At 47.7% G+C, this 12,382-nt stretch overlaps 1 protein-coding gene across 1 annotated transcript; it reads left to right on the forward strand.

Moving 5' to 3' along the window:
* The first annotated feature begins 448 nt into the window (after positions 1-448).
* Positions 449-6,635, forward strand: GSTM4 (glutathione S-transferase mu 4). Its single transcript, XM_010948265.3, is given in 9 exon segments — positions 449-1,087; positions 1,354-1,385; positions 1,387-1,424; positions 1,858-1,922; positions 2,224-2,305; positions 2,405-2,505; positions 3,291-3,394; positions 3,474-3,582; positions 6,113-6,635. Coding segments are annotated over 9 exon segments (657 nt in total). The 5' UTR covers positions 449-1,051; the 3' UTR covers positions 6,203-6,635.
* The last annotated feature ends 5,747 nt before the right edge of the window (positions 6,636-12,382 follow it).

Genomic DNA, 12,382 nt, shown 5'->3' on the forward strand with positions numbered 1-12,382 from the left:
TCGTGGACCTGGGCGGCTGAGAGTCTCCTGGACCCACGCTGACTGTGGTCCTGAGGGCGGTCCTCCAGACTCCTGGCTGGCCACCCTCTACTGTAGGAGAGGCACCTCACCCCTCAGAAGACTACTCTTCCCCCTCAGTCACATTCACTCCGAGACCACCACACTCCAGGTCACTGAGCCAGTCAATGTGAGGGACATTTAGTTGGCTTTCGAGATATCTCTGGACTGCTCCAAGATACCTTCTTTGCTGGGCCTGGTTATGTTAACAGAGTCACTATTTAGGCCATAAACCACTTGATTAATTTATATTCGATCATTATCACTTTTAGCCACATGACTGAGGGCTAGGTCCTCCACAGTCCCTGAAAAAAAGCACTGAGACCATATTTCCTTTTCTGCCTCTTCCCCTGAGTGGTTCTTCCTATCCCAGTGATAGTCTGTTTTGGAACACTTGCTGCTGTCATGGATTATAAAGCAAGGGGCGGGGGACCGTTAGGATGCCTGGGAGGCCTGATCTTCCTGTGACAGGGTCTGATTTCATCTCTCAATTTGAGGAGCACCACTTTGGCCTTAACTTCGCAGTCAAGAGCCTCCCAGAGCTCGCGGGAACTCGGCAGCCGAGGGGCGAAGCTGAGCGGTGCCTGACCGGGACGGGGAGGGGGAGGAGTCTTGCTTTTGCTAAGATTCAGGCTTGTTTCGCGAGCGCACGGCTACCTTCCCCGACTTAGTCCAGATCTGACTGGGGGCGGGAACCAGGCGGCCCTCAGCGACCCGGCGCCGAGCTCGGTTCGGGAGTCCTCGCGGCTGGAGGTGGAAATGGTCTACTTTGCCTACCCCAGGGCGCAGACGCCAGCCCCAGGAGCCCCGGGTGCCCTCGGTCTCAGGAGGTCTAGGAGATTGGGTAGTAGTTGGGGGCGGGGCGGAGCGGAGAGCGGCGAGGGGGCGTGGTCTCAGGCCACACCCAGGCCTGACCCAGGCACCCGGATGAACTTCCAGCCCAGCCTTGCCAAGGAGGACCCACCCCCCACCCCCGAATCTACCGACGCTGACTATGGCCATGACCCTGGGTTACTGGGACATCCGCGGGGTAATCGAGGGGTCCACCGGGGCGGATGGGATGGAGGCGGGCGTGAGGGCGAGGAAATGCTGCGCAGCTGGGGACCAGTTCACCCAGAATCTTTTTCTCCCCGGCTTGTTGCAGCAGAGCCCCTTCCCTCCACCCCTCCTTCTCAGGTGGGCGTGTAGGAGGGGCCGCGCAGAGAGGGGGTTATGGTGTTGGGGGGTAACTTGGAGCAGAGAAAGTCAGGTTATCAGCACCTAACACCTGACGTCTGTTAAGGCCATCTATTCTAGCTGGCTCATGCCATCCGCCTGCTCCTGGAGTACAGACTCAAACTATGAGAAGACTTACACGATGGGAGACGGTAATGACATCCTCATCCTGTTCTGACTTCCGCTCAAGTCATGCCTGTCTGATGCCAAGCAACCCCTGTCCTGGCCGTTTCCTTGCCTCTGTCAAACTCCACCAGCTGGAGCAGGGGCCTGCCTCTTCTGGAACCATTTGAGGCTGCAGCTGGCCGCCAAGGCAGGACATGAGAGGCTACTGCTGGGCCCCTGTATCAGCCGTTGGCACGGATTCCCCTTAGTGCTTGCACAAACCCTTTGCAAGCCTTACTCATTTAGGTTCCAGAGCCTCCTAAGTGTGCTTTCCTCCCTAAGCTGGAATGTGAGACTTAGTGTTCAGATTCCAAAACCATCTGTTCAGGGGGTCGGGCCTCTTGACTCCTTGGTAGGACCTCACAGGAAGGAGTATTTTTCTCTTGGGAGGTTTGGTTTATTGCATCTTCTTTACCACAGCTCCTGACTATGACAGAAGCCAGTGGCTGAGTGAAAAGTTCAAGCTGGGCCTGGACTTCCCCAATGTAGGTGCAGGGGATGCGGGTGCTGTGGGGGAAAGTGGACGGTGTCTCTCCTCCTTTTCCTTTCCCAGCTTAGAGGTTTCAGGATCAGGTGCCTTCTGCTCCACCTCTCAGCTCCCTAGTTCTCTCACTGCCTTTCCAGGATGCTCTATGTCCCAGCTCATTCAGTGATAGTACAGTACATTATTTAGTACCTCCCATGGGCCAGGGCCTTTGAGTGCCAGACTTCATCTCTGCCTTTGCTCAAGAGACGGGGTGCAGGGGAGCCTGGTGGTCCAACCAACCTGCCCTGTTGTTCTTGCAGCTACCGTATCTAATTGATGGGGCTCACAGGCTCACCCAGAGCAACGCCATCCTTCGCTACATTGCTCACAAGCACAACATGTGTGAGTGGGACTGGGGGCGGGGACAGGGGAACAAGTGACCATGCCCTGGGCTTTGCTGGAATGTGATGCTGAACGTGAGCCTCTGTTGTATGGACACAGGTGGGGAGACAGAGGAGGAGAAGATTCGTGTGGACGTTTTGGAGAACCAGGCTGTGGACACCTCTAATGACTTGGCCAGAGTCTGCTACAGCTCTGACTTTGTGAGTCCCCTCCTACTGGTTTGGGCTGAACAGAGTTTGAAAGGAGACTGGATTCTTGGTTCCTTCTACACTGATCCCTTTGTTATTTAAACTCTTGGAGCTACTAATCCACCAGTTCAGTCCCTATAGTGTCCCCAGAGTGAGCCTCATAACCCCACTGTGCATGAAGTGGAAATTCTGTCAGTTCCCACCAATGTTGGGATACAGTCCAGACTCCCCAGGGTGGAAATTCAGTACCTAGACAGGGTGTTTATCTTGTTAGATCAGTGCCTCTTCCTTGGCAACTCAGGCAGGAACACGTTTGCCCAGTAGACATCTCGGGATCAGACTTTTTCCCTCTCCCTCCTTTTTAGCGTCTCAAATTCTCCTCAGCTGTCCAGAAACCACTCAGGTGTCCACACCATTTCTGTCTCCCAGGACTGGAACATTCAACTTCTTTTCTGATTCTATTTAGTGCTGCCTGAGGTCTGAGTCCCAAGCTCTGTCGGGTCTCCTAGCACTACTGCTCTGACCCATGGGTGGTGTTTGGAGATGAGTGGTGACAGGTTCAGGGACAGTGTGGTTTTGCCCTTTGCCTTCCCATCATCCATCACAGATGGGTGGTGGTTCCCAGTAGGAGTCTAGTGAGCACAGATGGGTTAAATTCGAGCGTGGGCACTGACCCAGGTGCCGTCAGGGGACATGGCTGCTCACCTGGCATCTGGGATCAGGCACAGCCCTGGGAGGCCTGCTCTCTGCCCAGGGAGTCTGTGTCTGAGGCTAGTGACAGCTGGTTTCTGCCTCAGGAGAAACTGAAGCCTGTGTACTTGAAGGAGATCCCTGAAAAGATGAAGCTCTTCTCAGAGTTTCTGGGGAAGAGGACTTGGTTTGCAGGAGACAAGGTAAGGGGGTCGGCTTTGAGGGGTGATGAGCTGTCATTTGTCCCAGTTTCAGAGTTTGGTGCCCATTCCTCCTTTGCCTTCCTGCAGCTCAACTATGGATTTCTTGGCTTATGACGTCCTTGACCTGCACCGCATATTTGAGCCCAAGTGCCTGGATGAATTCCCAAACCTGAAAGACTTCATGAGCCGCTTTGAGGTGATTCCCCTGATCCTCCTAATATTTATATCTCTTGTCTTCTCTCTTCTCCCTGATGCTTTCCTATTTGTGGAGATAAGGTGAAGAATACCTAGCATTCATTGAGGACTGCCGTATCAGAATGTGTACTCAAGAATTTGCACATGTTGTATCAGATTTAATGTTTATAACATTCCTCCATCATAGAAGAATTATTACCTCCATTTTACAGATAAGGAATTAAGCTAAAAGTTAAGTAATTGCTGAAGGTCACAGAACCAACAGAGATTTTACAGGGGTCCCAAGCATAGCACCTTGTGTCTGTGGTTAGCAGTCAGTGGCTGTCTCTTCCTGTACTGAAAAGAAAAGACTCAGTTCTTTTCCTTGTCTGGGTTTCATATGGACTGTGCGGATGAAGGAGAACCTTCAGGAATTTGTTTGTAGCTCGCATTAGTAGAGTTGAGACACAGTAGGATTGACATTAAGTACCAAAAACACAGAATATTTTCTCCCCATCTCAAGCGGGCTCTGCAGCAATGGGATCCTGTCTGGGGTTGTACTGAGATTCCCAGGACTGTAGTTAGTGCTGGGATTTGAGTATGTATGTAGGTGTTCTGTGAAAAGATTTTATCTTGACATCTGTTATGGTGGGCACTTCCCTCCCTCCCTGTCTCCCTTCCCTTCTTCCCTCCAAGACTCTGTCTGGGAAATGGGATAGTACATTTATTTTAAGTCACATTTATGATCTGATTTCCCCTCTTCGTGAGGCACTGTGTCAGGCACAGGGGGATGCAGACGTAACAGAGGCCTGGCGCCCACCCTCTGGGGCTCAGAGCAGTTGGAGAACTACAGGAATACCGAGCTGTGTGGTGTGTGTGGTACCATCTTGGTGCTGGAGGAGCACAGCCTGACCTCACCTCACAGCTCATCGTCGGTCACCCTCATTTAACTAATTGGAGAGCAACAAAGCCTGTTTATCACAGAACTGGGGATTTGGGGCATTAGTCCAATAGGTTTTTCAGCCTACAATTTGTTTCCCATCCCCACTTCCCATTATGAAATGTGGTTTCTCAGCTACTTCTCTTCAGCTCTGGTTTTGCTCCAGGCTTATGGCCTTGAGAATTTTGCAAGAGATGAGATAACTACCTGGCAGGGAGAATGGAGACAGAATGTGGGCAGCAATGTGTGGCCTGATGGGATCTGGGCTGTTGGGTACAGGCAGCCTCAGGATATTTGAATCCTTGGAACATGTTGGACATTCTCTGTCTTAGGAACATGGTGCACAGATGCACCTGAGTGTCATCCTGCCGAGCTGGCTGCAGCAGGACTGGAGATGTGATAGGTTTTTGGCCCAGTGAGACTGGGTTCAGGGACCAGGCCAGGCATTTGGACTCTGCCCTTTAAGTGGAATAACTAGAGCCTGGCCTGGCCTTGCTGCTCCAAAGCCTCCCACTGCCTTTCATCCAGGTTTTCCCGAGTCGCAGGGTGCGATCTGGTCTGTTCTGCATGCTGTTCAGGCACTTTCTGAGCCTCTTTGTTGTGCTAGGAGTCCCTCTGCGGGCAAAACTAGCAGCCTGCCTGTGAAAAAGCGGAATTCTAGTGCAAGGTGGGAAGGCTAAGTCCTCCTGTGCTCAGATGGGGAGGGGAGTGCAGCAGAAGGAGCAGCGGATTGGAGGGGAGACAGGCTGTGTTCCAGGCCTATGTCTTACTAGTTGCATTAGCATGAGGAAGGTGCTTAACCCTGTGTACCTCAGTTTCGGTAAAGAGATACTAGAACCTGCCTTGTAGGTTAGTCATGTGGAGGTTCTAAACCCTCAGGCACACTGAGGGTTTGGTTGTAGACGCCCACAATAAAGTGAATATGGCAGTGAAGCAAGTCACATGCCTTTTTTGGGTTCCCAGGGCATGTACAAGTTATGTTTGCACTCTACTGTAGTCTATAAAATGTCCAGTACATTATGTTAAAAAAAACCCCAACAATGTACATACCTTAATTTAAAAATACTTTGTTACTAAAAATGTTGACCATCCTCTGAGACTTCATTGAGTTTACTCTTTTTGCCATAGTAACATCAAAGGTCACTGATCACAAATCACCGTAATAAATACAATTATAATGAAAAGGTGGAAATATTGGGAAAATTACCAGAGGCACAAAGTGAGCAAACACGGTTGAAAGAATGGTGTTGGTTAACTTGCTCGATGCACGGTTGACAGATAGCTTCAAGTTATAAAATGCACAATATGTGTGACTCACAATAAAGTGAGGTGCCGTGGAATGAGGGCTGCCTGGATATCATTATATCTAGTGGGTGTGCAGCATGTAGCACAGCACAGTCTCCTTTTGGGGTAAGTCTTGTTAAGATGATCACATCGGTTACAGGAAATTGAAGAGGTAACTTACCAAAACTTGGGACCCCAGGAGGATTGTCTTTTGCTGAACATTTGACCCCACAAGGAAGGGCTGTACCACGTCCCGAACTTGAGTAGAGCTGCTTCAGCTCCAGTGGGGCAGCTGACCTTCGTCTGACCTTCTTCTTCCCACCCTCAGGGCCTGAAGAAGATCGCTGCCTACATGAAGTCCAGCTGCTTCCTCCCAGGCCCTTTGTACACAAAGAGTGCGGTGTGGGGCAACAAGTAGTGCCCCGGAAGGCAGGAGCCGGAGTGCGGAGCCAGGGCTGTGCTTGCAGCACCATGGGCCTGGAGAACAGCCGGACCTCCCTGCACCCCCACCACCAGATGTCTTGTGTATCCTTTCTTTCCACTTGTCCCCACTCAGGCTTTATTTGGCCCCTATGCCTTTCCCACTTCCCATTCATCCAGGATCTTTAAAGCTCTACGGCACCCTACTCTCCTTCCGTGAAGGCACCTCCTGACGTTTCCTTTCTGCTCGAAAGCCAGCCAGACTGTCCTTCCTTTCTATGGCTGTTTCTGCCATGAGTAGCCTGACCAGACCCCTGGCCTGTAGAGCTCAGGGCTGAGCTCCCAGCAGTGCCCTGAAGAGCAGTATTGGCCTGGTGTGCAGCGTGGTCCCTGCCCAGCCCTGTCTCATCACCAATAAAGCCTTGATCACACCTGCTGTGTCTTATCTTTTTCCCTCCTGGCCACCTGAAATATCCAAGTGGCTCTGCTGCTTTCAAGGAACTGAGAGGTGATGCTGGCAGTGGCTGGTGCATGGAGATCCTATCTGGTAGTGAGGTGTTTTGGGACTTCTTTGTCCTATTTCTGACATCCTTAGAGCAGGGAGCCTTAGTGAGCTCTCTGTAGAAGGGAGGCCTCTCTCTGAGCCTCCATTCATCCCTTCTTTATTATTAGGTCATGTTTGTGTAGAGCTTAGTGAGTAGGGCCTAGAGTGGTAGGAATCCCCTATGGAGAGAGCAGGATTCTTCTCCCCTTCAAATTGCTAGGCTTTATCACATCTTCAATGTTCTAGGATCTATTTCCATTCTTATGTTAGATGCCATCTAAGTGCCCTCTCCAGGCTGATGTACAACTATCATTCAGAAGCTTCTTTCTTGGTTTACGCTCTCATTTTCTTAGTACCCATGAGATAAATGTTTTTAGTCCTTTCACATCTGAAAATGTCTTGCTAGTTTGGTTAGGTATGGACTTGTAGGAAGAAGACCTTGAGCATTCTGACGGCTTCTAGAATTCAGCATTGCCAATGAGAAGGGTGGTGCCAGTGTGTCTTGAATGTCTGGTAGATGGCCTTTTTTCTTTTTAACTTAAGAAGCTTTTCAGTTCTTCTTGCCATGGTGAGGTATCCAAGTCCTAAGTCTCTGTGGGAGTCTTGGGGCCATTATTTCCCTCCTGTTGCTGGAAATTATATATAAATCAGCCTGTAAGAATGGAAAAAAGTTTAATTTAAACTAAATTGAAGACTCTACCCTGGAAGACACAGATTCAAGAAGCACATGAATGGTGTTTATCTGGACTACAAAATGAGGGAGGCTTCTGAAGGCAAATGCCACAAAATTACATAAATTGTTTGTCAAGAATTCAAATTGGAGCTGGCAAGAAGTAAGTGTGCTTGTTAGGCAAGAATTGTTTTGGGTCTGAAATGATTGCCTAGTTACAAAGGAGACCTTGAGACCATAAGGTTGCAGCTGGCAGATACCGTTTTGAGAACTGCTGGTCTTGTCCTTGAGTCTTGTAAGTTCGGAAAATTCACATTCTCAGTGATTTAGGAACGTGTCTGAAACCACATCTACAATGGCCACCTGGCTCCATTTTGAACGCCTGAACCACAGTTACTCCGTTTTGATTTTTCAATGCATCTCTTCTTTAATGGTTAAAGCAAGTGTAAAATGCATGTTTGAAAGACCACAAAGCAAGCTATTCAAGTTAGCATAGAGTTTAAATTAAATCATGTGTAAGCCAGCATTTATCCCCCATACTTCAGTAAGTGGAAATGTCTTCCATCACACCCTTCTGTGAGCATTCAAAAACGAGATTTCTCCACCTTGATTCACCAGACACCAGTCACTGCATCCTCTAGAAGCTTTATTTGAAAGAACCAAGAACTGGCAATTTTCCAAACGTCTATCAATGGGACAATGGACAGATAAACTGTGGTGGGTTATTATAATTCCACCATTCATATGATAGAATATTGCAATGAGTTCACTACAGTAAAAATAAAAGGGCCACTGCTGCACACAGTGTGGATCATTCTCAGACACACTGTGGACCGAGGGTTTAGAAACAACAAAGTACCTACTACATCATTCCATTTTCCTGAAAGTCAACAGGCGAAATGAATCCAAAGTGACAGAGGTCAGCTGAATGGTGAGCTTCCACATTGAAGAGCACTGTGCACTGCTGGAAATGTTTTCTATCTTGATCTAGGTGGCGATTCCATAAGAGTGCGTATACCTAAAATTCACAGACCATACACTAAAGAGTTATGCACCTCCTGCATGTGATACACATAGATACTGTCTTACTGTTACTTTGCTTGTGTTTTTCTCTATCATCTCTCCCCATAGGACGTAAATGCCTAGAAGGCAGGGGTTTCTGTCTCTTCTTGTTCAGTGGTGTTACAGATGTTTTTATCACACCTGGAAAAGCAGCTTAAACATAGTGGGTGCTCAATGAGTAGTTATTAAGCAAGTTATATTTAATATTATGGGGTTACTTCAAATATTCACTTGACTTTTATTCATTCCTGCTTCTTGGGTAGGGGAGTAGCTGTGTATATACATCCTTAAGTTCTTCTCCTTTGCTCCTAACATTTCACTTAAAAATCTGTACCTATTGGCCATTCACATCTGCACACACTATTAAATATTTACTGGCTATGTAGCATTCCTTCCTGTAGATAAAGTGTAATTTGCCTAGTCAGTCTCACATATTGGGCACGTGGAATTTTCTAATGTTTTGACTTTCTTGACAACACTCTGATTGTCTTAAGTTGATGTCTTCCTCTGGTTTTGTTTCCTTTATTTTGTAGATCCCCAAGCAGACCCTGGAAGGCAAAGAGTAAGAATGGGTTTATGCTTTGAGAGTAGATTATTTTGTTGCTCTGCAGAGAGAGTAATTTACTTGCTGGTGCCCCCAGCAAGGCATGTGGACCTGTTTCTCCAGTACCCCAGGCACCGGCGCTCCACAGTTTCATCTTATGCTAGTTTTATGGGATCACAGGCATACCTTGCAGTTTTCCACCTTTGCCTCTTGTTAATTGTTTGTTGGCTGTGCATGTTTCCACCTGCTGAATGAATACTTGTGATGAATCCCTGTCCATTTGTTAGGTAGTTAGTCAGACATAAGTGGTGAGACCCCGGAAAACAGTATCTGGGGAGAACCCAAAAGAGATTCTGCTCCATTCAAAGCAGGTAAAAGCCGGTAAACGAGTGACCACCAAGAAGGAGCTACAGTCCCCTGGCGGAGCATGCGCAAAGCCTAGGATTCCTTGTCCTCAGATGATCCTACCACCGTGAAACATTCATTAGCTCCTGTTACATATTCTGCCCATATATTAATCTCCTTATAACAAAGAGAATTCTGGGAAAAACGAGCAATTCAGGTACCCTTAAGTCTCAGCTGTCAATCAAGATGACGTGTCTCCGCTGGCAAAAGCAAAGCTTAAAAAGCTAAAATCCTCTGCTTTCGGGGTCATTGCCTCCCTTGGCTTGGCCCGCTTGTCTCTTGAAGTGTGTTTCTTTCCCAAGTAAACCCTGCCAGTACTCTCCTACTGTTGTGTCTCAATTCTTTGTTGCGCCAATATGCACCGAAGTCGGGGCGGCCCTGCTGTCATCCATGGTAACAAATGAATCTCCCTGTGTAAAACAGTGACCACGCTTGCCTCAAATTTATCCAGTTCCCGGATCATGGTTAAGTGATGAGGTAGTGGCAGTCAACCCTTTCTTTTTTTAAATAGGCACAGTAGAAGAAATCGTAGATCTTGCGCTTCTTACCATGTAGCAAATAAATACAAAAATTGATTAGAATAATCAACGAATATGTTTGTAAAACTCAACATAGCATAAAAAGCTAAAGCACACTGTTTTTTGGAAGGCTTCTTCTGTATCAGACTGGACTGGCTGAGATGTTAAAGGGTCTCTTAAAGCTGGTCCATCTCCTTGATTATTGTCACTATTTTTTTAGAACTTTAAAGGGCAAATCGTGTGTCTGCCTATGTGTTTTGCCAATTTGATGCCATGAGTATCTCTGGGACCCCTTGAATGACAGGTAAACTGTGGCACTGGAGCTGTCACTATGCTTAATCCCATCACCCACATCGATGTGTGTGACAGTTATTAAGTGCATACATATTCAAATATTGTTCTCCCTGTGAGCGTGATAAAAACAGAGGGTCCCAGTTTCTGGGACTTGTTGGACTAATTTTGTTTTAGACTAATTGTTGTTAGACTAATTTTGGCAGTGACTTGTTAGAAATTTCTATACACCCTTTCCAGTTATGTGGATAATTTTGTTTTGTTTTGTTTTGTTTGTTTTTTAAATGTTTTTTTCCCTCCTCCTCAGAGCCAGGGCAGTTCCCAGCAGGGCCCTCAGACGCTTGGCCAGCCCAGCCCAGCTTTCCATCTTTGGTGTGATGGGGTTGCTTCACCTCTGTTCCAGGGCCATCACAGTGGCCAGGTGCTGGAAGGTGGCCTCCAGACTGACTGTCACAGTGGCTGAGGACCGGTGCCCGGCTGCCGGTGCTTTTCGGACACGGGGTCTTCCAGCACCTGCCTGACCCAGCTCCCCCAGCCCAAGTGGGCAGCTAAACAGGACCCTGATATACGGTGGTGTTAGAGCCTCGCCAAAGAGCGACCCCAGACTTGCCCCTTGGGGGATACGTTTTAAAAAATACCTTCAGTTCATCCCGTGTAGCTATGTCAGCAGATCCTGATCAATTGCTGTCCTGGTGCAGGTCAGTGCTGCCTGGCCTGGAACAGTGCTCGGGGGACTCCAAGGAGGCCTGCTGTCTGACAACCAGAGTTACCCCAGTCCATACCCTGTTTCCTGGAGGACCAGGCTGCCAGGCCACGCATCACAGTCTCTGCCCAGCTCTCAGGCTCTTGTCCTGATCTGCTGCCTTGTGCCTGCAGCGACAGCCCCCAGAGCAAGACAGTTTCCCAGTCCTCCCTGCAGTCAGCCCTCCCTGCTGGCTGGTGGCCAGGGTTGTGGGTGCTCGTGACTCCTTCCTGCCGCCTAGAATTTGCAGGGCAGTGTTTTTCCAGTTGCAGCTTTTGACCCAGTATCAGTCTAGTTTCTTCACGTCAACACTGCTGACAGTTCAGATGGCATAATTCTTGGTTATGGGGGGCTGTCCTCTGCACGGTGAGCGGTTAGCAGCATCCCCAAGCCCTCATCCCCTAGATACCGGTAGCTCTGCTCATCCTTGTGACCATCCAAAGTGTTCATAGACTGTGCCAAATATCTCTGAGGGGCAAAATTGCCCCCAGTGAAGACAACCGAAGTAACGGATGGAGATTAGCATTTTTTTTTTAAAGAATAGAATTTAAAAAAATCAGAGTGGAACATATGTCGTTGAGGTACATCTTCCTTGATGAAACTTTCATTTCACTTAATAATATATCCATGTATGTCTTGGGTCATGTGGCAAATGTATTTTTGTGAGGTTTAATGTATGAGACTTCTGGAAAACTTTCAGGTAAGACACAGAGCTTCCGGAGACCCCAGATGGCACCTTTCGCACTAGCTTCCTCCTCCATCTCCCACTCCCGCTCCCTCTGTCTTCTCTCTGTTTCTCAAATGCTCCCCTCTCTGAGCACAGAGGCCTTGACACTGAAACAGCACATTCTGGCCTCTAAGTTGTTATCCCTGACGCTTGGCTTTAGTTCAAAAGTGACAGTGATTTATACTCATCCTCACCTGTGTTGTCCTTTGCGGGTTAGGGCGTCAGGCCACACTCGTCTGTAGTGTGTGACGATTTGTAAAGTATTCCTGCTTTGAGGTTTTGAAAAAATTTCCAAAAATTTCCAGAACCATGTCCTTTTGTGTTATTTTTTCTTTAAGATGCTCTTATTACTTTATTCAAGATCTTTAGCTCTTTAACACATCTTTTGATATTTTGTGTTTTTTCTGTTTGTTGTGTTTAATTGTAACATTAATTAGCCATCACCTGAGAGAAATGTTTCCCCAGTTTTAGAATTTGTTTGACTGATTTCTTAGGTTTCTTTCTCAGTCCTGATTTTCATTAACTTATAGCCTTTCGTTTTTGTTATTAGACTAATTTTGCATTGACATAGCTAATGTTTTCAGAGGATCAAACGGTTTCACAAAAACACACTGATTTTAATGTGGAATTTTTCTTCTTGTTTTTTATTTTCCATATTTTTTTTATCTTGAACTT

The sequence above is a fragment of the Camelus bactrianus genome, chromosome 9 (assembly GCF_048773025.1).
Source record: "Camelus bactrianus isolate YW-2024 breed Bactrian camel chromosome 9, ASM4877302v1, whole genome shotgun sequence".
NCBI classification, from domain to species: domain Eukaryota; kingdom Metazoa; phylum Chordata; class Mammalia; order Artiodactyla; family Camelidae; genus Camelus; species Camelus bactrianus.